At 35.7% G+C, this 25,376-nt stretch overlaps 2 protein-coding genes across 2 annotated transcripts; both read left to right on the forward strand.

Moving 5' to 3' along the window:
- The first annotated feature begins 14,052 nt into the window (after positions 1–14,052).
- On the forward strand, positions 14,053–18,742 carry LOC126621629 (protein NRT1/ PTR FAMILY 5.1-like). The gene is made up of 4 exons (XM_050290197.1): positions 14,053–14,262; positions 14,365–14,582; positions 15,763–16,319; positions 17,735–18,742. The coding sequence occupies exons 1-4, from the start codon at positions 14,154–14,156 to the stop codon at positions 18,624–18,626; spliced, it is 1,776 nt and encodes a 591-aa protein (XP_050146154.1). The 5' UTR covers positions 14,053–14,153; the 3' UTR covers positions 18,627–18,742.
- A 2,830-nt stretch (positions 18,743–21,572) lies between these two features.
- LOC126633287 (peroxidase P7-like) lies at positions 21,573–23,393 on the forward strand. Its single transcript, XM_050303864.1, has 4 exons — positions 21,573–21,841; positions 22,070–22,261; positions 22,383–22,548; positions 22,868–23,393. Exons 1-4 carry the CDS (start codon positions 21,632–21,634, stop codon positions 23,257–23,259), a joined length of 960 nt encoding a protein of 319 aa, XP_050159821.1. The 5' UTR covers positions 21,573–21,631; the 3' UTR covers positions 23,260–23,393.
- The last annotated feature ends 1,983 nt before the right edge of the window (positions 23,394–25,376 follow it).

The following is a 25,376-nucleotide window of genomic DNA, read 5'->3' on the forward strand; positions in this document are numbered from 1 at the left end:
TTTTTTTTGTAGAACCGTATTGGTCTATTTTATTCACTACAAATGAATGTCTTAATAGTTTTGGATTTGTCTAATTTTTTATAATGAACATGAATGATGATCTAAAAGATAAATGATTTGGATCTTCATGCCTAATAACTACACAAGTCACAACTCAGAAACCACAAGCTTGATAAAGGCACTTGAGAAACCAACAAGCTTAATAAAGGCAGACAAATCTGGTGTAAATTATTTTCAATTATTGGGAAAGCGACTAAAGTAAAGCTGGATTATACATTTATTTTGCGTTGGCTAATTTCATCGTCAAGGAAATAATTTTAACATCACTTGCGTGTCAATATTCGCTTTCTGTATTTGTCGTTTTTTAATTTCTTGTCCTAGCTTGATAATGCACAACATAAGAGACTTGTGGCATGTTTACTTGACATGATCATGAAAATTAAAGAATTGGGAAACTTAAACGTAGAGAAGTAAGGAAAGAAAATCGAATTAATTAGTCTGATTTCGTATGTGCCAGTAAACATAGAAAAAGTTAATCTAAATGATTCAAACGTCATATATATTTTGTAGCCATGACATATTGCTTGTTATCACTTATGGTTTGTAAAAGTATTGAACATTAGTAATCACTAATATTCAACAAAGGAAAAATTGAATGTTAGTCTTAATTCACAATCGCTTGCTAAGAGTTACAATCTCCTACTGTCTTGCTAAACAAAACCCAACAAATCCTATAATGTGTAAAGATGAATATAAAAAGATATCAATAGATGGGTAAGCAATTAAATAATTTAATTAAACATTTCTAATTTTTCTGTACAAATCCAAATTATTGGACCACCTTTTGGCTTTGTCATTGTCCACACTTTCCACGTTAGTCTAATTAATGTCTTTCAAGAAAGGGACCCTGCAGATTGTAATGTCCCTCTTTTGAGAAACCTCTAGTTGGAGAGTCATATAGAGGTTCCATCACGCATGCATGCATCAAGAAATAGAGGCTTTATCGCAGCACCGTCCAAAGTTCGGCACTACGTACTAGAGAAATAGTTGTCTTAATTCAATCCTTCTCCAACTAGTCTCCAAAAAAGATGTGCAGTTTCTCATAAAAAGCCGGCTAAAGTTCCTGTTAGGACCCAATATACATCGTTGAAGATTTGTAGCATATTTTGGGATTGTTACAAACTTTTGGGAATTGTTCTTCTACACAAACCGGTTATACAAGAACTAAATCCCTATCTAGCAAAACCGGCTTGTAATGTTGAGAGTGTTAATCTAACATTCTAAGACGACATCAGAACAAGAGTCTCTCCCTCAAAGATATGCTTATTAGTATTACCACCACTTTTACTTTAGAGTAAATTGTAGCAATGGTCCCTTAAATTTAATCAAATTTGAGCAATAGTCCCTCAACTAAAAATCCATTACCATTGGTCCCTCAACTTATCAAAATGTGTAGCTATAGTCATTTTCATCAATTTCATCAAAATAAGTTACGTTGGAATAACCATTTATATAATTAGTGTTCCTCAACTCATCGAAGTGTGTAATTATGGTTTTTTTCATCAACTACATAAAAATTTTGTCAAAACGAGTTATGTTGGAATGACCATTGCTACAATTGGGTTAAAGTTAAGGGACCATTTCTCCAGTTGAATTAAAGTTGAGGGACCAATGGTAATGAATTTTTAGTTGAGGGACCATAGCTGCACGTTTTGATAAGTTGAGGGATCAATGGTAATAGATTTTTACTTGATGGACCATTGCTCCAATTGAGATAAAATTAATGGACCATAACTACAATTTATTCTTTACTTTATGACTTTATTCCAATAATATTTTGGGAATGCCCAACCCAATTTAAGAGTACCTCATTGACGAGCCCAAATGAACTCTCCCATCGCTGTGTCGTTGAATTTTAACTAAAGCCCATATGCCAAGTGGAATAGTCACAGATGAATCTGATGGCCTGTTCATTGTGCCATTTGAGATATAATCTCCTGTTTTTCTTTGTTTGCCAGAATTTGAAAGGCAAAAGGAGCAGCTTTTTCTCCTTTCTTTTCTCGTTTGTTTTATCTTTTATGATAGTGCTGCTGCACGATACAATATTGCTCGAAGTTGACCAAATCATTCATTCGTGTATATATATGTTCACTTCATTATCTAATCCTAGAGTCCATCTAGCTAAAGCTAGTAAAGCTAGCCAATTATATCTTTGCACCATTTTGGCATTTTCCTCAGCGATCGAATACGAGATATAAAGATTCCAAATTCATATGGGACTGACTGTATGCTTAGTTGCGTGCGATTTCTCAAGTCAAATTGTCTCCAACTGCATGCATGCGTGAATGTTTATCTAAACCCTAACCCTAAGAGTCTATCATTTCGTTTCGACAACTCTCGATTAAATTGAATGCTTATGTGCTCTTGTTTCACATAAACTTCTGTTGTTTTTGGTTTGTTCGTACGTTCTTGTAATTACATGAATATAACGAAAGATGGATACAAAAATGGTTGGCCGTGCAGCTATTGCAGTATTGACCTTGTCGTTGTTGTTGTTGTGGGTTCGAACAGCGATGTTGGACCAATTTCAAAGGTTGCCCTATTATTGCGACGACTCTGTGCAATTTGCAAATGTTCCATGCAGCGCTCGACTTGGCCATAGATCATCATTTTCACCCATAAAATTTGGTATATATACTTCAAATAAAATAAAAAATTAAATAGGAATACTATCTTGTATAACTTATACTATTTTGTAGAACTTGCTAACTTAGGCTTCGGAGCCGTTCTTTTATAGAAGGGAGAATGAGGCATGAGTGATTGCACAATAGGCAATAGGAGCATGGGCTAGATGACTGTTGATTTATGCATGAATAGTGGTCTGTCTGAATGATTAATATTTTAACTGTTGTAGAGTAATTATTGGTACGACGGCATTGTGGATGAATAGTATCTTGTCGGTTTACTGTTGAACTTCTAAGTGGAATGATTATTGGCACAACAACTGCACCATAGTTGGATAGTACTTTGTCGGATTATTGTTTGATTTTCTATCCTAGATGAATAGTGGTCCCCAAAATCAATTTTTAACTTCTGGTTAGTTTACTCATAAGGGTCTTGACTGTCTTGACAATCTGCCCATATAAACTTCTGCTCTGCTGTTATTGGTTCAGTTTTAATTGTAGTAGCCAACTTCTGAGAGGAAGCATCTGAAGATTCTGAAGACAAATCATATTCATTTTCAGAAGCTAACTGGCTGATTGGGCGAGTAGTTGATGAACTAAATCTGTAAATCCTATGGTTGACTTTTCTTTTGAGGAAGATGATTTTGACATTGCTTGGAGGGAAGAGGAAGGGGAAATCTCTGAGAGTACTGTGTTAGAGGAGCCCGAGATTGCTCAATTGGAAACTTTTCGAGGACCTGGTCGATGGTTTGTTGTTGGTTGAATTTGTCTAGTACTTGACTGAAATGACTGAAAATTTTTTAATAGTTGACATCTTATTCTTACTTTAAGATCCATGTCACCTTTGTCTTTCTTGTAATGGTACTGGAAATGCCTAAATTTTTTGCATGAGAATTTCTAAAATGACAGTGATTGTTGGCCCATGAGAAATCCACCACCTGGAAAACCAAGCTGAGAAGTTTGGCTTGAATTTACCTTCAAAATTGATAAAACATGAATGACTGAAATCCTTTGTTTGATAAAGAAAAATGTTAGTCCATCCGTCAATATAACCATAGCAATTATATTGAATATTTGGTAGCTGGGAATGGAGAGGTTTGTATTGATGAATGAGAATAGCCCATTCTTGACTTTCCCTATGTGGATGGAATGGTAAAGAATTTTGGTTTGGTCATTGGAACTCCTAATTGGTTAATAGATATTGACTCTGTTTCAAATAAGATGCTTTTGTAAAACTTGAGTAGATCTCCCGGAGAGTAATGGAAACCTGGGGGAATTAGGCTTTGGCCAACTTTTCTGGTGTCTTGATGTGACTGAACCTGGTCGGGGTACTAAACAGGTGTTCACTGGGAGGTTTTTCAATGTAATAGGATGTTTTACTGTAATTTATTGCAGGCTATGATGAATTTATGATTGGTGATTGGAGTGGATCATACGAACTTACTAAGGTTAACTGATAGTTTAGTCTGATATTCTCTAAAGTAGAACCCAATAGAGTAAGGGGTGGTTTGGGAGTGAGGTGCTTAAAAAAAAAACACCCATGAAAAAAAGCTATAAGGGTTTTAGGTGTTTGGTAAACTGAAAAAAAAAGGGCTTATTTTGGAAGGTGCTGTGAGAATAAGCTGAAATCAAAGGAAAAAGCTAAAGCTGCTATTTGCAGCTTTGGAAAACTGACTTTTTTTTCAAAGCACACGGAGCTACAGTGCTCCTTTAATGAAAAGACCCACTATCAGACTGTTTTTTTTTCCAAAAGCACTTTTACAAAAAAGTTTACCAACACTCTGCTGATTTATTTCACAGCCGCTTATTCTCACAGCATAGCCGTTTATTCTCACAACAGCTTTTTTTCAAAGCACAGCAATACCAAACCAGCCCTAAATCTGTTGACTGAACCACTGCATGAGTAAGGGATAAGGGTTAATTAACTCTTGTTTTACTGATTTGAGTTAGGCTAGAAGCCTTCTAGTTGACTGATTAGTCTTGGGTTTCTTTCCTAACATCTCTTCTTGCAAGAATTCTCTATTTGAAAACCGGGGAAGCAATTTTGGCTACCTTTTAAATATTCGATGTCAAAATAAAAAAAGCTTCGTATGGCTTGCCATCTTGCAAAAATTTGCTTTGATGCAATAGTTTGAACGCTTTTTCTAAAACATGCTTATATAGTGCTCTTGCAATCTACTCTTAGTAAAAAAAAAATTGATTTAATAAATCATCTTAAAATTTTGATATATATAGTACTATAGATAATATTTTCTTTTTAATAAATCATCTAGAATGCTTAAAATTAATTAGGAGTGTTGGATGTATTATGATATATAGGAGTGTTGGATCATGCATATCTGAAATTTAATTAATTGGTTTGGCCATACCAACAAGTTGGTAATTTCAATATTATGTGGCTAACTAGTAGTACAAGAAGAAAGGAAAATACTTCCATCCACTTTAATTATGAGCTAGTGTGCTATTTTGTTCATCCACAAGTGATTAACGTATTCTTCGCATACACATGTTCACAATCACAGTGCTTTAAATAGTATTTTTCAAAGATACATAAAATTAGAGAAAATTAGAGATAGTCTAGCCATCTATATATTGAACAAATTAACAGTTTTAATTAGTAATAATTAACATCCTCATGATGAATTAATCATTCATTTGACACAAATATCTAACCATATATCCCTAATTTAATTGATTTGTTGCACATATAATCTTTTAATAATAATTAGAAAAATAAATGATTCCGATTATAAAATTTATAAAATACAAATACAATAACGTAAATGAAGAAACAAAGTGGCGCGCATCCATGAGGTTAATGCAAGTATACTACAAAAAGTTAAAGGGACCCAGTTAGCTATATGATTTAGCATTTGTACTGCATGAATTGATTAAGGCTCCTAAACATCAATTCACCGTCTTATATGGTGGGGTTTTTGCCTTTGGGGACTCCAAAACTTGTCTCGCATTAAGGTGTGAGATAATAGGCTAGGACATCCAATTGCAGAGATAGGTTCTGTGGCCACAAATTAAACAAGAAAAGACTTCCAATTACAAGATAGGGTTCTTGAGAGCTAATAGAATGTAGGGTCAGGTGTGACTAGGTTTGATTGTATATGTCTAGTTATGCTGTAGCTATATATTGTTGTTGCTCTTGCTGTTGCTGTTTACCCTCGATGTCATGCTGTTCTTGTCGAAAGTTCCCTGTTCATAAATCATGATAAATGATAGGTCCGAGTTGCATTGTTAAGGTAAAGTGAACGGAAGAGTAAATTTGTATGATATCAACTGGAGTTGAGAAGAGAAAAGAAGATTAATGCGATGGTATGTCGCCTTTGAAGGGGTATTTAATAAACTTCTACCATTTGAACGTCAGTTTCACATATTTATAGGGATGGAGCCATGAAATGACCAGAATGGTCCAGAACCTATCATGATATTTTTTTTTTCACACAGAAAAAAAAAACTAGAGTTTTCCCACTAATTTTCTAAAAAAAAATTCAAGGTATTGGTACCCCAACTAAAATCTTTTCCTTATTTCCTTCACTAGGTTTCATTTGAGGCTGCTGATTCTTATCTAGTTAACCGGCGTCTAGTCGCGGAGCCAAAAAATCGAAGTTAGGAGGAGCCTCTAAGCCATATGAAAGAAAAATAATATAACTAATTGAAAAAAAAGATTCATTTTTTATGGTCAAATGAAAAAATAATAATTAAAAGAGAGTAATGAAGTCACGTAATACATCATCAGCAGTAAACTTCTTTATAAGTTCTTACAGTGAAGTTGAACAAAATTTAATAATCATGACTCAAAACTACAACATATAAGTCGAAGAATGCAGAGTATCCAACCATAAGCACACAAACATAAGCTACAAAATAAAAAAATTCAGGGTAGGACCTGACCTCCCCTAGTCCACAAGTGGCTCCGCCACTGCTGGTGTCACTGTGAGTTTTAAAGAACTCAGGTGATTAGAAGAGGGAGAGAGAGGAAGTAGGCGAGACAACTGGTTTTTATTTTTATTTTTACTTTATTCTTTTATTTTATTCCTCGAAAATTTTTAATACTATTACTTTTGCTTTTGTTTTTTGTTTTTTTCTTATTTTTTTTATTCCCCTCCTCCTTCCTTCCTTCTTTCACTTAAAGAACTTTTATTTTGAATCTAAGTAATGATATTGGACATGGGGGTTGAGTTGAAGAAAAGGATGACAAAAACGACGTCATACCAAAACTAAATGATGGTGGTCAATAGCTTAGGACACAACATATCCTTATTTTTTATTTTTTGTCAGAAGAGTGTTTTAGGGTGAGACTTTTAGCTCCTCCTGAACCAAAAAGCATTTTCGTTTGTAAGAAGATATGGACTTAATCAAGTTAGTTAGAGCAGTTTGATTTTTCTCCACTCAAGTTTGAATATGTATAGTTAAGATAAATTTTGTGTAGAATATCGTTCGTATAAACGAAAAAGAAAAATATGGGTAATGACATTGACATATATGTAGTTAACATTTCAATCTTATATATAACCTCAGACATAGGTAATATTTTTTTTATTTTTTTTGAATTAAAAGGATGATAATGAATTAGGCGAAGACATGGGTAATACACTATTCAATCAAAGTACTAAGATGGACCACGACATATATGGTGATGTTCTAAATGATGAAGCATATGTAAAACTTAGGAACTCATGTTTTTCACTTCAGTTGCATACCCAAACAATTGTGGGTTGCATGTATTTATAATAACTTCAATATTACATCATGGGTTTGAAAACCCAAATTACATGGAACTTTGAATTTGAAAATTACAAACAGAAAGATGAAAAGATCACAAACAGTTTGACTACACAAGACATTTAAAAATAAGTCCTACAAACATGGAAGACCAACGAGATAAGATTTCCAAGCACACCAAAACTCCTCAAGTTACATGAATATCAACTGATTGTTGACTTCGTCTAACAGCCCCCCGCAAGCTAACAGGCGGTGGAACGACTAGAAGCTTGGACACTAGCAACTTAAAACGAGATGAAGACAAGCCTTGGTAAACACATCAGCAAGCTAATCCTGGGAACAAATATAATTAACCAACAATTGTCCACGGACCACCTTCTCTCTTACACAGTGATAGTCAACTTCTAAATATTTAGTGTGTGAATAAAAAACTTGATTCGAAGCTAGGGCTATGGAGGAAATATCATCACACCAAATAGTGAGCTGTGTAAGATGCAAGTGCAGATCCTTGAAGAGAGACCTGAGCCAGGATAATTCAGCTGTAGTATAAGCCAATTGCCTATACTCAGCTTCTGCACTCAATCGTGAAACTGTTTTCTACTTCTTCAAACTCCAAGACATAAGATTAGAACCCAAGTAAATACAAAAGTCACCTGTGGAATGTCATGTGTCCGAATTGCCAGCATAATCTGCGTCTAAGAACGCTGTTAACCATGAACTTCCAGGCTTGTATACAAGTCCATGATTATGCATGGCCTTCAAGTAACGAAAAATCATCTTCACAGCCATCTAGTGAGTAGTTTTAGGGGAGTGCATAAATTGGCATACTTGATTAACAACATAGGACAAGTCTGGCCGAGTAATAGTTATGTACTGTAAGGCTCCAACAACACTTTTATACAATTCTCGTTTGTCAAATGGATCACCCACTTATGCACTTAATTTATGTCTAGATGAAACTGGAGTTGAGATGGGTTTGGCTTCTGTAAATTTAGTACATGTAAGTAAATCCAAGGCATACTTAGATTAACTTAGATGCATAGAATTACCATCATACTTCACTTCAACACCCAGGAAGTAATTTAGTGGTCCCAAATCCTTCATAGAGAACACTATGCCCAATTTCTTAATCAGTCGTGCCATTTGACGAGAATTGTTCTTTGTGATCAATATATCATCTACATAGATTAACAAAATGAGATACACTCCTTTATAATTGTATACAAACAAACTATATTCTGAAGCAAAAAAAATCTGAAAATCGTCAAAACCAAGCCCTCGAGGCTTGTTTTAAACCATAAATGGAGCGTTGTAACTTACAAACATGATTTGGGAATTGTTTGTCAATGAAACCCGATAGTTGTTGCATATATACTTCTTCATTTAAATAACCATGCAGGAAAGCATTCTGGACATCGAGTTGCCTAACATGCCACTTCTTTGAGACTGCAAGACTAAGCACAAGTCTTATGGTGCTGTGCTTAACTACGGGACTAAATGTTTCGTTGACATCCACTCCAGATTTTTGATGAAAACCATTAGCTACTAGGCGAGCTTTATGTCTCTCTATGGTACCATACGCACGTCTCTTAATTTTGAAAACCCATTTATTTGGCAGCAAGTTCATCTTGGGATGATATAGAACCAAAGTCCACGTTCCACATCTTTGCAAAGCATGGAATTCCTGAACCATTACATCCCTCCAGTCTTGGTGCTTGACAGCCTGACTAAAACATATAGGTTCAACAGGAAAATAATCAACATTTACATGCATAGCATAATTAGGATTTGGTTTTTGAATCCTAGATTTGGAATGTGTTATCATACGATGTTCAAGCGCATTGAGAGGCACATATTGCACTGGCATAGGTTCTGGAGGCATTAACACTTGCTCATTTGATGGTGAAAGGGACCCTAAAGGCTGGTTAGGTTCTAAAGTCATGGTGGGAATAGGATTCATAGATTCTACATGGGTTGAATTTGTGGGAATAGTTGGATAAGGCTGAGAGGTGGTGGAATGTGATGTGGTTGGATTAGAAGATGTTTCTTGGGTCACGGGTAAAGTAGGCTAGCTAGAGTTAAGTAATTAAGGCAGATTTGGAGGGTGGGATAAGGGAAACGTAAACAATATGTCATGGGAGGGAATCATACCTTGTGTGTCAACATTTTCTGAAGGAGATGTGAGTCCCTTAAAAGGGAAATTGTCTTCATCGAATAGGACGTGGCGAGATAAATATATACTCTCGTGGTCAAGTCCATGCATTTGTAGCCCTGATGATTCAAAGAATACCCTAAGAAAACACAAGATTTTGACTTTGGTTGAAGCTTATTTTGTGTGTATGGCACTAACCAAGGAAAACATCGACAACCAAAAACTTTTAACATTTCATAGTTGGGTTTTCTTTGAAAAAGTTTCTCATATGGTGATCAGATTAGACAAAATATGAATTGGCATTCGATTTATTAAATATGTGGTAGTCAAGCATGCATTAAACCAAAATTTTGTGGGCACGTGAGATTGTGAAAGCATAACAATGCTTGTTTCAACAATATGTCAATGTTTTCGTTCTGCAATTCCATTATGTTCAGGATGTTTGAGACATGAAAATCGTTGAGAAATGCCATTGAGTGCAAGAAAGTTTTGGAAAGCATGACTTTTATATTCACCACCTTCATCACATTGAAGGGTTTTGATTGACAAATTAAATATTTTTTCCACTTTAACTTTAAATTCGACAAAAATTTCAAAGACTTGAGATTTGTTTTTCATGGAAAAAATCCAAGAATATCTAGAATAATCATCCACAAAAAGCAAATAATAACGGAAACCTTCATTGGAAATAATTGGAGAACACCATACATTGGAATGTAAAAGTTGCAATGGAAATTGAGAAACAAACTCAGAGACATTGAAAGGTAACCTAGTACTTTTTCCTAAAGGACACGACTCATAAAAAGTTATGTTTGAAGTACCAAGAATTGGTACCATCTTATTTGAAATTAAAAACTTTATTGTTGAGTTGGCAGGATGACTAAGTCGAGCATGCCATTTTTGAACCGAGACTCTAATTCCCAAAAAAGTTGAAACTGGATAGTTGACTTGTCCACTGCCACTTGGAAATGGGTATAACCCATTCTCACATCAACCTTAGAAAAGTGTCTTCCGGGTCTTGAGGTCCTTAACAAGGAAAAAAATGTGGAAATATGAGTAGGTAGCAATGGTTACCTAAAGTAAACCTATGTGTGGAAATAATATTTGTGGAGGCAGTGGGACAATGAAGAATGTTATTTAAGTCAAATGAGCAAGCATCAGTATATAATTGATTAGAATCATAGTGAGATATAGGGATGCCAGAATTGTTACCTACACCTCCTACACCATCATTACCATTGTATTCTTTTGGATTGACCAAGTTTTGGATTTCTGGAGTAATATGTGCATTTGCACCTGTGTCCAGTAGCCATGTTCCATTTGGTTGCTTGTTAAGAGTGATAGGAGAGGATAACGCCATTGTTGAGAGACGCTTGGTAGGAATTCTGCCTTCATATGCACCATTCATCCTTTGGTAGCAATCTAGTGCGGGGTGCCCAGGTTTGCCACAAATTTGACACATAATCCTATCACCATTTGGGACAAATTTTTCTGTATTACCTGATGTATTATGTTGGTTGATGTTGTTACAAGGGTTAGAACCTTGTTAGTTAAAGGTTACACCATGGTTTGGTGGAAATCCACCTTTTCCAGAGCCACGAGTTCGTCCACCACCGCGGCCTCTTGTAGAAAATGAATATGAAGGCATTAACATGAACATTCTCAACCACATGAGGATTTTGCTTTGCCATTCTGCGTTCTGTAGTCAACAGTAATGCCTCAAGGATAGGATAAGTAATGGGTGTGTCACGAGCTTAAGCAGCACTAACAGTCATCTCAAACGCCGGCCTTAGATTGTTCAACACAATCTGAACTAGTTCATCATCATTCACGGGTTGCCCAGCTAGGGCAAGATTGTCAACTATTGCATTCATGCGATCAAGGTAATCCACCACAGATAGATCACCCTTTTTAGTCTGCAATAATTCATTTCTTAAAAACAAAATGCGATTATGTGAAGAAGACGCATACCTTTGCTCAAGAGCTTCCCAGGTAGCTAGATCAGTTTGTTTGTTGCCATCACAGACAAAACAGAAGCAGTCAAAGATCCGTTGATCCAACTAAAGATCATTTGGTCATGTTGCACCCAGGCAGTGTACGCAGGATTCACAGTCGTAACTCTAGGTAGGTGCTTAGGAAGACACACCAGAAAACCATCAACATATCCCATTAAATCCCTACTCTTTAGGATGGGAAGAATCTGGGCCAACCATAGTGGGTAGTTGGTCCTATCAAGCTCAATGTGCACTACAATAGTCATGGAGGATGAAAAAGGATGGAAAGAGGTTTTTTTTTTTTTTTTTTTTTTGGTGGGTGGGGGGTTGGTAGTTTGGACCATGTAAAACTTAGGAACTCAGGTTTTTCACTTCAATTGCATACCCAAACAACTGTGGGTTGTATGTATTTATAATAACTTCAAGATTACATCGTGGGTTTGAAAACCCAAATTACATGGAACTTTGAATTTGAAAATTACAAATAGAAAGATGAAAAGATTACAAACAGATCACAAACAGTTTGACTACAAAAGACATTTGAAAATAAGTCCTACAAACATGGAAGGCCAACGAGATAAGATTTCCAAGCACACCAAAACTCCTCAAGTTACGTGAATGTTAACTGATTGTTGACTTCGTCTAACAACATATGCAATAGAGTGAAGGACAGGCAAAACAAAAATTTGGATTTGGGTTGGACAGTGCTTGAGATAAAACCTCACTTGTCCGGGGTGCTATTTGGATATGTAAATTGGCAATACCAATTTCAAATGGTCATTGCTGTTTGATAATCATTTTAATTTTTGTTTTTCGAGTTTTGAGTTTTGAGTGTTTATTTTTTAATTGAAATTTTGTTTAATAAATGTTTTCAAATGAAAATTAAAAACTAAAATCAAGCCAAATTTTGAAAACTAAAAAAACGGCTTCTGGTTTTTTATTTTTTATTTTTAAGAATAGAAACAAAATAATTATCGAACCACCTCATGAATTATTTTATTATTATTAATTAAAGCGAGCGTATATAGTACATAGTGCTCCATTATCATTTTGCATTGACCTCAAAGGCGATGCTAGAATATTTTTCTCTCATTTCTTATCATCAAGATTCCAAAAAGATCGGTATCGACATCTAAATTCTAACTTAGAAATATGAGTCGTTGAAGTTAGGGCGTTTGGGTATAATTAAAGGGGTGTGCTATCCACACACTTCTTTTTACTTCTCACACACCCCTTGTTAATTTCTGTCCATTGATATTCTTCAATTCATCCGATCCGACGGCCGAAAATAAAAAAGGTGTGAGAGAAGTAAAAACGGGTGTGTGGATATCACACCCCTAATTAAATTGATTAGGATAATCTGTTTTCAACTCAGCACTCAATGTCGGATTTTTTTTTACAATTTGAGTTGATTAAAAAATTGCTCATATAAAATAAAAATAAAACAAAACAAAACATACAAGTCGTAGTTCAACCTAAAATCATCGCACAAATACATGACATAACATGCTAGATAAAATCATCATACACATATACATTGTCAAGAATTTTACATCACCAAAAGGCTTGTCTAGCTAGGATTCTCGGAATTGAAGTCATGATCTCAATCATTCGTCGAAAGCAACAATATTTGTTCCATGAGAAGAAATGCATTCGATATGCGTATGATGATTAAGATCTTGATTAATTAATATTTCCATTTTTCATTAGTGAATATGCACAATTCCTGAATAAGGATTAAGGATACATATTAGGACCACATCAAAAAAATATCAAAGAGATGGTGGGCAGAGTTTAATTGAAAATTAGACTTAAACTAAGGATAAGGCACCAACTTGTTAATTTTCTTGGTGAGTGCTTAAGAAAGTCGAGATTTCACCATAAAACCAATTGCCAATCATTCTTAACATGCTCTCTCTTGTGTGGTGAATTTTCAAGCCTTATACGTGAACAACACAATAGGGTTATTACCACATGTGGACAACATAATGGGGTGACCAAATGTGAACAACACAATGGGGTGGCATTGAGCACACGTGGTCCTTTGGCCTCACACTTGAGACAACTTGCTCTGGTACCATGAAGAAAGTTGATGTTTCACCATAAAACCAATTGACAATATATAGGGAGTAGCCCAACTTACTTATAAGTTCATGCAAGATCCCTCCTCCCATCAATATATGATTCATTCTCAACAAGTACAATGTGTTTCCCATTTTCTCCAACATTTTTCTTTTATGTAGAAGCTATAGTGAGGGAAGGAGAACCGAACTTAAGGTCTTGAGTGCAAAGGTAAATACTCTTTTAGTTACAAGTCTCTCTCGGAAAACAAGCCATATTGATTTCGATCGGTACTCCATAACTACATACTTTACTGTATAGGAAATTTATAGACTACTTCAAGCACGAGCTACTAGAATGATGACGTGGCATTACAATTACATTTCTCCTTTTAGGGCTATAAATAAGATTTACCACTTCCCCTTCTTCTTGTATAATATAGTTTTTCCAGCTATTTTTGGGCTATCTAAGCTAAGCCCTTATATCGTATGGTTCTTCCTTCAATCATCACTCTCATCATACTGTGTGATGGAAGCCAAAGCTGCTGGTTACACCCGAGACGGCACGGTCAATCTCTGGGGCCGCCCTGTGCTGGCCTCCGAGACTGGAAAATGGAAAGCTTGTTCTTTTCTTATTGGTAATTTATCATAACAATTTCATGCTTAATTTATACAAGAATATAATTATTATTTTTTTCCTTTCCAAACCTTAAATAAATTTGTTAAGTATAATCTTTCAGGATACGAAGCATTTGAGAGGATGGCCTTCTATGGAATAGCTTCCAATTTGGTGAATTACTTGACCACCCAACTTCATGAAGACACAGTTTCTTCAGTCAGGAATGTCAATAATTGGTCTGGAGCAGTATGGATGACACCGGTTCTAGGGGCTTACATAGCTGACTCTTACTTGGGTCGTTTCTGGACTTTCACCGTCTCCTCCCTCATTTACGTCATGGTAAATTACTTTAAGAAAGTTTATTCTGCACTGTGGTCGGTTAATCCCAGTAGTTTGAGTCTTAAGCTAGTTCCAAATTCGAGCCTCCTCATCCCTTTAGTAATTTATAAATTAGAGTTGTGGCTTGTAATTAAATAAAAAAGTTTCTTTTGATCTAAAAAATTTCAAGATTTTATATTCTGCTTCAATAATTTTATTTCTTGGCCATGGTTAAGGTAAGATGGTGACTGTTCCACATGCTTTAGGGTTTGTTAAGAAGACTGCACCATCTTTCTTGACCATATTTTATTAAGGCCAATCAGATTCCTTCGTTTCTCTTGTGGAACTAATGCATGGCTCATTTGATTGCTAATCTCATTTCTCAACTTGCTAATGATTTGCATTGGCCCCATGTATGCATGGGCAGAGCCACTAAGGGACCAAAATGGTCTGTGGCCCATCCTCTGTTTTTTTTTTTCTTGCTATTCTAACAAATGTTGATGCTGCATATCAGTCTGTTGCCATTAAAATTCAAGTATATTCTCAATTCAAACTCTTTTCCGGTCTAGGTTAGGCTTCATTTTGCTCTTCATCCCTCTTATTGCGGTCAGACTTCACTTCCCCTCTATATTCTATCAACTTTTCGTCAGCTTTAACTTACATTTAAAAAAAATTCTTGCTTACTCTTTACCTCTTATTCGGGTTTCTGGGGGTTTGTACAATGTTTTTTGTTCAAGTTCATAGGTTCATTGAGGGTGTAACCGCCTTTTCTTTGTTTTTTTTTTAAAAGAATAAGTAAAGAAAAAAAAAAGAACTCTATTGAATTTAGGGTCTTCCAATGTTTATGCAAGTTACTCCAAACTCTCATATTTTGAGTTCAAAATACCTATGTTGTGAAAGGCCCCCACACATGAAATCCTATAGTTTCACCACTGCATATATGTTAAAGTACCATATATAGATGATAAAAATACAAATAATATGTATGGGGATAATATTCTGTTTTATTAATGCTTCCAACGTTGACGGAAAATGAACTACAACTGACAGAAAAAGGACATGAAATTATTTGTATTCATCAATGGAAACACCAAACTTGGTCCCTACTGATCTACTGCTTAAAGAAAGACAAACCAACATGTCAACTGCTAATCCCAATATAATAAAAACAATATTAATTTGTAGAGTTATTTGAATACAGGGAATGATGTTTCTGACAATGGCTGTTTCACTCAAAAGCTTCAAACCAAGCTGCATCAATGGCATTTGCAACAAGGCCTCTAATTCACAGATTGCATTCTTCTACATTTCTCTCTACACCATAGCCATAGGTTCTGGAGGGACAAAACCCAACATATCCACCTTTGGGGCAGACCAGTTTGACGATTTTGACCCCCATGAAAAACAGCTCAAGGCCTCATTTTTCAACTGGTGGATGTTCAGCTCTTTCTTGGGTGCCCTAGTTGCAACTCTTGGCCTTGTTTATATTCAGGAAAACTTGGGTTGGGGGTTAGGCTATGCTATCCCCACAGTTGGTCTCGTGTTATCCTTGTTCATCTTTTATTTTGGAACCCCAATATATAGGCGCAAAGTTAGTAAGACCAAAAGCCCTACAATATATTTCATTCAAATTCCCTTCGCTGCCTACAAAAACCGAAAATTTCAGCTTCCGACCGATCCATCACAGCTTCATGAGTTTGAGCCGCAACATTACACTAATAGCGGTAAACGCCAGATGTACCACACCCCGATTTTCAGGTAAGTTTTTTTTTAATAATAATAGAAAACTTCATTCTAATCCTTGGCAAAGATGACTTTTAGAATAAAATCATGAGTAAGATCAAAATATAATTCTAGTCCCTTGATACATTAATAACCTCATTTATTAATTACATTTGCATTGTTTAATTATTTCTCTTTTTCTTCCAAATTTTAGTGTAGTAATTTTATGTCATTATAATTATAATTTTCATTTCATTTATCGTAATATATTTTGTTGTAAACATTTAGATAAACTAATTTTTGTTATACAATATATTTCGATGTACTTTGTCTTCTTCATATAGGTACATTAAATTCATTATAATACACTTCGATGCATACATTTAAGTACACACATTTCGGTAAATATATTTCGATACAAACATTTAGGTAGATTAATTCAATATAATACATTTCAGTACATACATTTAGGTGCATACATTTCGGTACACACATTTAAATACATTAATTTAATATAATGCATTTTGGTGCATATATTTCAGTACATACATTTTGGTATTAACATTTAAATTCAATATAATACATTTCGGTACATACATTTAAGTACATTAATTGAGTCTTTCAAGTTTGAAGAATGTTAAATAAAATTAATAAATTAAAAAAAATGAATTTATTGTAAAAAACTAAATTAAAATTTGTATATTAATAAATTTAAATATTTAATGTGAGACATTAAATAAAATGCACATTAATTATTTTGAATTAAGGACACATCAAGGGACTATAATCAATATGTAATCTAACATCAGGTTTATTTTAAATTTCAATATTCTTGAAGTATTAAAGTTTTAAAAAAAAACCCCTTATTATTATTATTATTAGTTCATAACTAACTTTAAAATTGCTGCTTTAATGACATGTGAAAGGTAGTAGTAGCTTGGGGAAAAAGTTACCCCTTCCATCTGGAGCGGAATATTCTAAGGACATATCAATTAGATTCAGACCCTCATATGGATTCTGTAGTCCCTTACTCCTTTAAAGTTTAAAGCTCTGCCTTGGTGGAATGAACAAATGTGAAGGGGGGACCTCCCATTTTATGTACATAACTAGGAAATTTACTGTGGAAAATGCGACGGTGGGCTTTCTGTGACATTTGTAACCATTCCTTCTAGTAAATTGTTTCCATGTGCCCTGTTCATAACACTGCTTTTGTATTATCTTTCTTTGAATGGTCACAATCTCTCCCTGTCAAGTTGTTTCTGATATGGATTGCATCATTCACTTGGATATACCCACCACTAATTGTCTCAAACCCAGACAAAGTGTATATGAATACAACCTCAATACTCCTCTCATTAGCATTTAAAAAGGATATATCTAGAAAAATAATAATAATTTTGTGTTAGTCTAATATGATATGTTATCAATCGAAAGAATTCTTGTTTGGATAGGTTTTTGGACAAAGCTGCTATAAAATATGGCGGCAACACAGACGCCTCAACGAGGCCACCATGCACAGTGACTCAGGTTGAAGGAACAAAGCTTGTTGTAGGAATGGCCATAATATGGCTTGTCACACTAATTCCTAGTACTATTTGGGCACAAATCAACACTCTTTTTGTCAAACAAGGTACCACCCTCGACCGAAGTTTAGGTGGACAATTCCAAATCCCCGCAGCCTCCTTGGGGAGCTTTGTGACCCTCTCAATGCTTCTATCCGTGCCTCTGTACGACCGTTACTTTGTGCCACTCGTACGTGCTAGAACTAAAAACCCTAGGGGAATCACACTTCTCCAAAGGCTTGGCATTGGATTTCTGATACAAGTTATAGCCATTGCAGTTGCTTATGCTGTGGAAGTTAAGAGAATGCATGTGATTAGAGTGCACCATGTTAACGGGCCTAAAGAAATAGTACCCATGAGCATTTTTTGGTTGCTGCCCCAGTATGTGCTACTAGGGATAGCTGATGTGTTCAATGCAATTGGATTGTTAGAGTTTTTCTATGACCAGTCACCGGAGGACATGCAGAGTCTTGGGACAACTTTTTTCACAAGCGGGATTGGGGTTGGTAACTTCTTGAATAGCTTTTTGGTAACTATGGTGGATAAAGTTACTGGGAGAAATGGGGGTAAAAGTTGGATTGCGGATAACTTGAATGACTGTCACTTGGATTATCACTACGGATTTCTTATGGTCATATCTACTCTCAATTTAGGGGCATTTTTGTGGGCATCTTGCAAATATATTTACAAAAAGGAGTATGTGGAAGTGGAGGAGGGCTGTGTACTTAATATGGTGGAGGGTCAAGCAATCCCCACTCCTCCACTTGGACTACAAGTCTAAGGAAAGTGGGAATGTTTGGTTTATATTGACTATTGTTGTAATGTGGATTATGATAAATCCACTTTTCTGTATGTGAACTTTTTTTACTTTCAATCCAGTTTATATCACAACTCTAAGAGATGTCCTGGCCCCTTTTCTTTTTCACTTTTAGCTAGAAGAGGAATCAAAACACGAAAGTCTCTTTAGATTGAAATTAGTACACAATGTTATCATTTACGGTACTTTAAATAGAATCACATAATGTTATTGATCTCCTCAAATTACAACACATGATTTTGTTTTTACGAAATTGCTAAAAAATTGCTTTGTTTTTTTTTTTTCTAATAGAACAGCTTTTTTAGTGTACTTTTAATACAGTCACTTAATGTTATTATTCTCCTCAAATTACAAAATGTTTGTTTTTCTCTCTAAAAATGAGGCATATGAACATGTTGACTCTTATAATAATTTTGAAATGGTATATATTCATAATACCCATAAAAATTCTGAAATAATATGAACTTACTTTTGTCAAATTACAATAAGCTAGTGGACAAACAACTCTCTTTCGTTTGGTCAATAATTCCCCGAGCCTTGATAGAAGTAAGATTCAGTGATCTCTATGGTAACACAAAGAACAAATATCACTTCAAGAAATTACTTAAACTACTACCACTCTCCAATCAAATTAATATGTTTGCAGTACTAATTTGTACGACCAGAGCAGAAAAGTCAAGGATCATAAGAGTAATTAACTAATTAAGTTATGACCTTGATGAAGCGCGATTAGATTAGTGTGTGTGATCAAGAAAGAAAAATCGCTTATTCTTGCATCAAAAGTCCGATTCACATGTAGTCGGTGTACATAGAGTAGTAGTTAGCAACCACTACTGAAAGCCAGCAACACCAATTCCTCCGCGTAGAGTTAGAATCCTTTGATTACGTATCTATCCAAGATGCCATGTGTTCAATTTCAAACTTTTGCAATCCATGGTTCGTGGCACATGTCATGGGTTCTAGATTGATAAATTAACTTTTCATTATTAAATTATCTATGATCGACATTAATTAAAGTAAAACATATTTCAGTGTGGAAACTAATTAACATAGTCCAGCTTGACAACGTAGCTGTATGGCAGTATGCATAGGTAGCAGTACATATATTGAGAAAGAGACACATATTAAACATAATGATCGACTAATTAGATTTAGATATCAGATTGTAGATTGTAGATTGATGAAAGTGAAGTATACTAGACATGCCAATAATTTATAAATAAATAAAAAAGAGTAATGCCGCCCACACACACTAAATTTTATTCATCAAGTTTTGTTCACCAAATAATTGTCAATGTCATTTATTCAAATTCCGATTCGCTCGAACATTATTACGCGGTTGAGTACTCAATTTTAGGAATGACAATGGTGCAATATGTGCAATTTGTAGTCAAATTGGTAAAATTAATTCATTATATGATCGCAATGACTAATCAAATATATATATCTGTGTGTCTAGAACATATGTCCTCTTCTTTATATATCTAAGTTCTGATTTATTTTATTACAATCTTAATTAATTAACCTAAAGTAGAAATATAGTACCATTTGTACAAAAGGGAAGTAAAAACATACGTTTCTGTCGCGTACAAAGTATAAACACACGAAAAAGATCGAATGAAAAGGATGAATTCATGCTCAAATTTTCAGTAGTAGCTTACCTGCCAAAAGATGTTTTGGGGTCCATATATTTATAAAATTTTGACTCTGTTTGGAAGCGAGACGTTGAAGTCAATTAAAAAATTCTAGACAAAAGTAGTCTAGCTATACACTTTTGACCAGTACGATTATGATGATGAGTTACTGGAAGAGAGATTAAAAACGAAATGAAAAGGAAGTCGACAAATCAGTACATGCGCTTGGGACACGAAGTAAGGCTTCTGTCTAGCCAGCCATGCATAGAACAAAAGATAATCCGGAATCTTGCTTCCAAAATGAAAATGAAGAAGCATGCATCTCTTTAAGAAAATATCGAATAGTTTATTTGATTGCAAAAAATAAAAATAAATAAATAAATTGAAGCAATGATCTTTGAATTTTGGTTCAATTGGAGCTTTGATCCTTAAGCTAAAAATATATGAGTATTGGTTCATAAACTTGTTATAATATTATGGAGCAATGGTCTTTTGACTAACTTTGTTAGAACTTTCATTTATTTTTGTCCCTTTAAACCCTTTATTTTGAATGGAAGTTCTAACGGAGTTAGTCAAGATGATCATTATTCCACATTATAACAAGTCCAGGGACCAATATTCACTTATTTTTAGTTCAGGAATCAAAGTTCCAATTGAGCTGAAGTTCAGAAACTATTGCTCCAGTTACCTCTGAAAATAAATATTTTTTCTATAAATAATAAAATAATTACACTAAGATTTATCTAATATACAGAGAAAAGATTTGAACTCGAACATAAAGGATAGAACACATTGCTCTAACTTCTAGCCATCTTGCTTAAACTCAAATCTACCAGTGAATTGGGGATATTATATTTGGTAAAAAGTTATTTGACAACCTATTTTGGTTTTCAGTTTTTTTATTATGAAAGATGAAAATTAAAATTAAAATTAAATTAAAAGCTGAAATTATTACCAAACACATCCTTAACTTTAGAGGCATGCATGTAAGTAATCAATAATCATACAAACTCGCATTAATCTAAATTGAAGTGTCTAAAACTCACCACTTCGCAGATCGCTGCCGCCCCAAAAAGAAAAACCGCGTTTCTTGCTAATGGGCTTTACTTTGTCAAAATCACTTTCCTGCAACGGTGCTTTTAAAGTTCTGTTTACTACTTTTTCGGCTTCGAATAATCAAAAGCCATGCACAAAAATTTCTACGTGTTAGGTAACCTGCCTACCCAAGTCACCTTGAGAGGGCCTCTATATAAATACCATCATAGTGTCCTTGTTTTCAACACAAGCTAGCTTTACATTCTCCACTTCACTTAAAATACACTGCATTGAGCGTCAATGGCTTCCTCTTCTTTCATGGCCACTTTTACCTTGGCCTTCCTTGTGCTCATGAGCACCACCAGTGCTCAACTTTCAACAAATTTCTACTCTAGTTCTTGCCCTAGGCTCTTCTCAACCGTGAAATCCACCGTGCAATCCGCTATACAAAAAGAGGCCCGAATGGGTGCCTCTCTTCTTCGGCTCCACTTCCATGACTGTTTTGTTAATGTATGTACATTCAAATCAATGTTTATTTTATAAAAATAGTTATTTGGTAGCTTTCAAAGTTATAGTTACATATATATTTTAAACGTGACAATATGACTCATGAGCCAAAAGGTCAACAAAATTGTCTAGGTTTAAAGTACAAGCATTATATATCATGTTTTGAACGTACAATATTCAGATACATTGGTTATTAAATGTGTACTCTAAAATGACCTTCCCTAACTGCAGGGATGTGACGGGTCGCTGCTCCTTGACGACACATCGAGCTTTACCGGAGAGAAAAATGCAGCTCCTAATCGGAATTCTGCACGGGGATTTGACGTGGTTGACAACATAAAGTCCGCAGTGGAAAACGTGTGCCCCGGCGTGGTGTCATGTGCTGATATATTAGCCATTGCTGCCAGAGACTCCGTTGTCACTGTAAGTCAGTTTTTATGATAATTACCGACTTATTACATTCAATCAATCCTAAATTTCACGTTTCAGCAGGTTAACCGATTTAACTAACTACGTCCTTGTTTGACACAAACGGATAATGCAGCTTGGAGGGCCAAGTTGGAACGTTAAGTTGGGAAGAAGAGACGCAAGGACTGCAAGCCAAGCCGCTGCTAACAACAACATCCCCCCTCCAACCCGAAACCTAAACCAGCTCATCTCTACATTCAGTGCTGTTGGTCTTTCCACCAGAGACTTGGTTGCTTTATCCGGTATACTATTTTCCGATGAACATTCTCTCCGGTGATTCTAATTTCTGCATGTAGACATACAAAACTTTTGTTTTTCTGGACACCAAAAAATTGTCAGTAGAGTTAATTTTGGTGTCCACAACAATCACTTGATAATTAATGGTAACAACTTTGACACTCCTATTTTAGCCATATGCACTCAAAACTGAGTATTTTATAATTCTTTATGTACTTATAGGAAGAATTTAAAAAGTTAAAAAGGCGTGTGAAAATCGCTATCACTGGTCGTCAAGTATATATTCATTTCTCAACCAATTTGGGGTTTGTGAAAATTGAGCAGGATCCCATACAATTGGGCAAGCAAGGTGCACATCATTCAGACCCCGCATATACAACGAGACCAATCTGGATAGTTCCTTGGCTCAAACAAGGCGATCCAACTGTCCAAGAACCTCTGGCTCAGGAGATAACAATTTGGCTCCACTTGACCTTCAAACCCCTACTTCTTTCGACAACAACTACTTCAAAAACCTAATCCAGAATAAAGGTCTCCTCCACTCTGACCAGCAGCTCTTCAATGGTGGTTCCACCGATTCGATAGTGAGAGCCTACAGCAACAGCTACAACGCCTTCAGTTCTGACTTTGCGAGTGCCATGATCAAGATGGGAGACATCAAACCTCTCACTGGATCCAGTGGGGAGATTAGGAAGAATTGTAGGAAGACCAACTAAGCTATCAGCCCCTATATTTGACTATAGCATATATGGCTTTAGAATAAAATTGCTTTGGGGAGATTTTGTTGTTTGTGTGAAAACCTACTATGTAACTTGTTTTCATTAATTGAGTTGAAAGTAATTGGTACAAAGAGAGACTTATACAAATACATGGATAAATCAAGATCCTGAAATTAAGGCCTATACAAGCTATTACGTGAGTTAGACTCCTAAGTAGATTAAATGCAATCTGAGATGACTGTACAGTAATCAAGGAAATGAACTCCTTAAATCAAGGGACTGATGACAGACTTTGGTTTACTCAACATTCCTCCTCAAGTTAGAATGGATGTTTATTATTCCTAACTTGCAATGCAAAGTCGTAAACTTATGTAAGCTCAGTTTGACATCTCACTTTTACCTTGGACATCTCACATAGAAATTTGTGAAGATGTCGGCTGGTTGCTTCATGGCCACTTTTACCTTGGCCTTCCTTGTGCCCATCATCAGGACATCTCACTTTTACCTTGGAAATCTCACATAGAAATCGGCTGGTTGCTTCATGGTTGAAATGTGAGATGTCTTGATCATTCCACTTTGAACCCTTTCTCATATAAGGTGGTAGTCAATTTCTATGTGTTTGGTTCTTTCGTGAAAAACCGGATTTGAAGCGATATGAAGTGCGGCTTGATTATCGCAATATAACTTGACTGGATGTTTATGTTTGATACCCAAGTCTTGTAAAACGTATTTCAGCCAAGTGACTTCACAACAAGTTGCTGCCATTGAACGATACTTCGCCTCTGCACTAGAGCATGACACGGTGTTTTGTTTCTTGCTTTTCCAGGAGATCAAGGATTCTCCAACAAAATACACAGTATCTGGTGGTAGAACGACGTGTGTGTCACGACATCTGGCCCAATCCGCATCACAAAAAGCATTCAGTTGAATTGGACTTCTTGCAGAAAGAAAAATACCTTGCCCTAGTGTATGCTTAACGTATCGTAAGACTCGGTGGGCTGCCTCCAACTGTAGAGTTCGAGGCTTCTCCATAAATTGACTAAGAATGTGGACAGCATAGACCAAATCAGGGTGCGTGGTCGTCAGCTAGATGAGTCTCCCAACAAGCCATCGATAAGAAGAAGGATCAATAATGCATTGTCCTTCGTCCTTTCTGAGTGATAAGTTTTACTCCATATGAGAGGTGGCTGGTTTTACGCCAAGGTAACCGGCATCCTCAAGTATTTCAAGGGCATATTTTCGCTGTGAGAGAGTGATCCCCTTGCTAGAGCGAGCAATTTCGATGCCCAAAAAATATTTTAAGTGGCCAAGGTCTTTGACCCTTTTTTCTTTTCTTTGCTGATTCCTTTCAATGAAATTTGCCTCCCTAAGTTACATTATGCTCTCTTTCGTAGGGAAGAATCGCTCAACTGATAAGTTGAGGGGTGAAGCTAGTTTGAAGAGGTAGTGGCAAAATTGCTTCATAAGAAAAGACTTGGTATCCTTAATTTCTTGTATGTTATTCCTTGCCAAGATAATATCATCAACATAGACAAGAAGGGCAGTGAATTTACCATCATGGTTTCGGACGAACAATGAATAGTTTGTCTTGGATTGTTGATAACCGGCATTTCTAAGAGCACAAGAAAGTTTGATAAACCATTTACGAGAGGCTTGCTTAAGCCCATACAAAGATTTATGAAGTTTACAAACTCGTGTCTCCCCCTTTCGTCTGAAACCAGAAGGCAAGGACATGTAGACATCTTCTTCAAGATCACCATAGAGAAAGGCGTTGCTAACATCAAGTTGGTGGAGGTGCCATTGTTGGACTGAGGCAACAGCAAGGAGAAAGCAGACTGTAGTCAGTTTTGCAACCAGAGCAAAAGTCATGCGATAGTCTAAGCCTTCAATTTGGCTATAACCTTTGGTAACCAAGCGTGCTTTATATCGCTCAATGGATCCATCAAATCAAAATTTGATTTTGTAGACCCATTTACATCTAACCGGCTTCTTTCCAGGGGCCAACGGTTGAAGATACCATGTCCTATTCACAGCAAGGGCTACCAGTTCTTGTTCTATAGCTAAACGTCATTGGGGGTCGCGTATAGCCTGTGAGAATGAGCTGGGTTCTATGG

Source organism: Malus sylvestris, chromosome 1 (assembly GCF_916048215.2).
Source record: "Malus sylvestris chromosome 1, drMalSylv7.2, whole genome shotgun sequence".
NCBI lineage: Eukaryota > Viridiplantae > Streptophyta > Magnoliopsida > Rosales > Rosaceae > Malus > Malus sylvestris.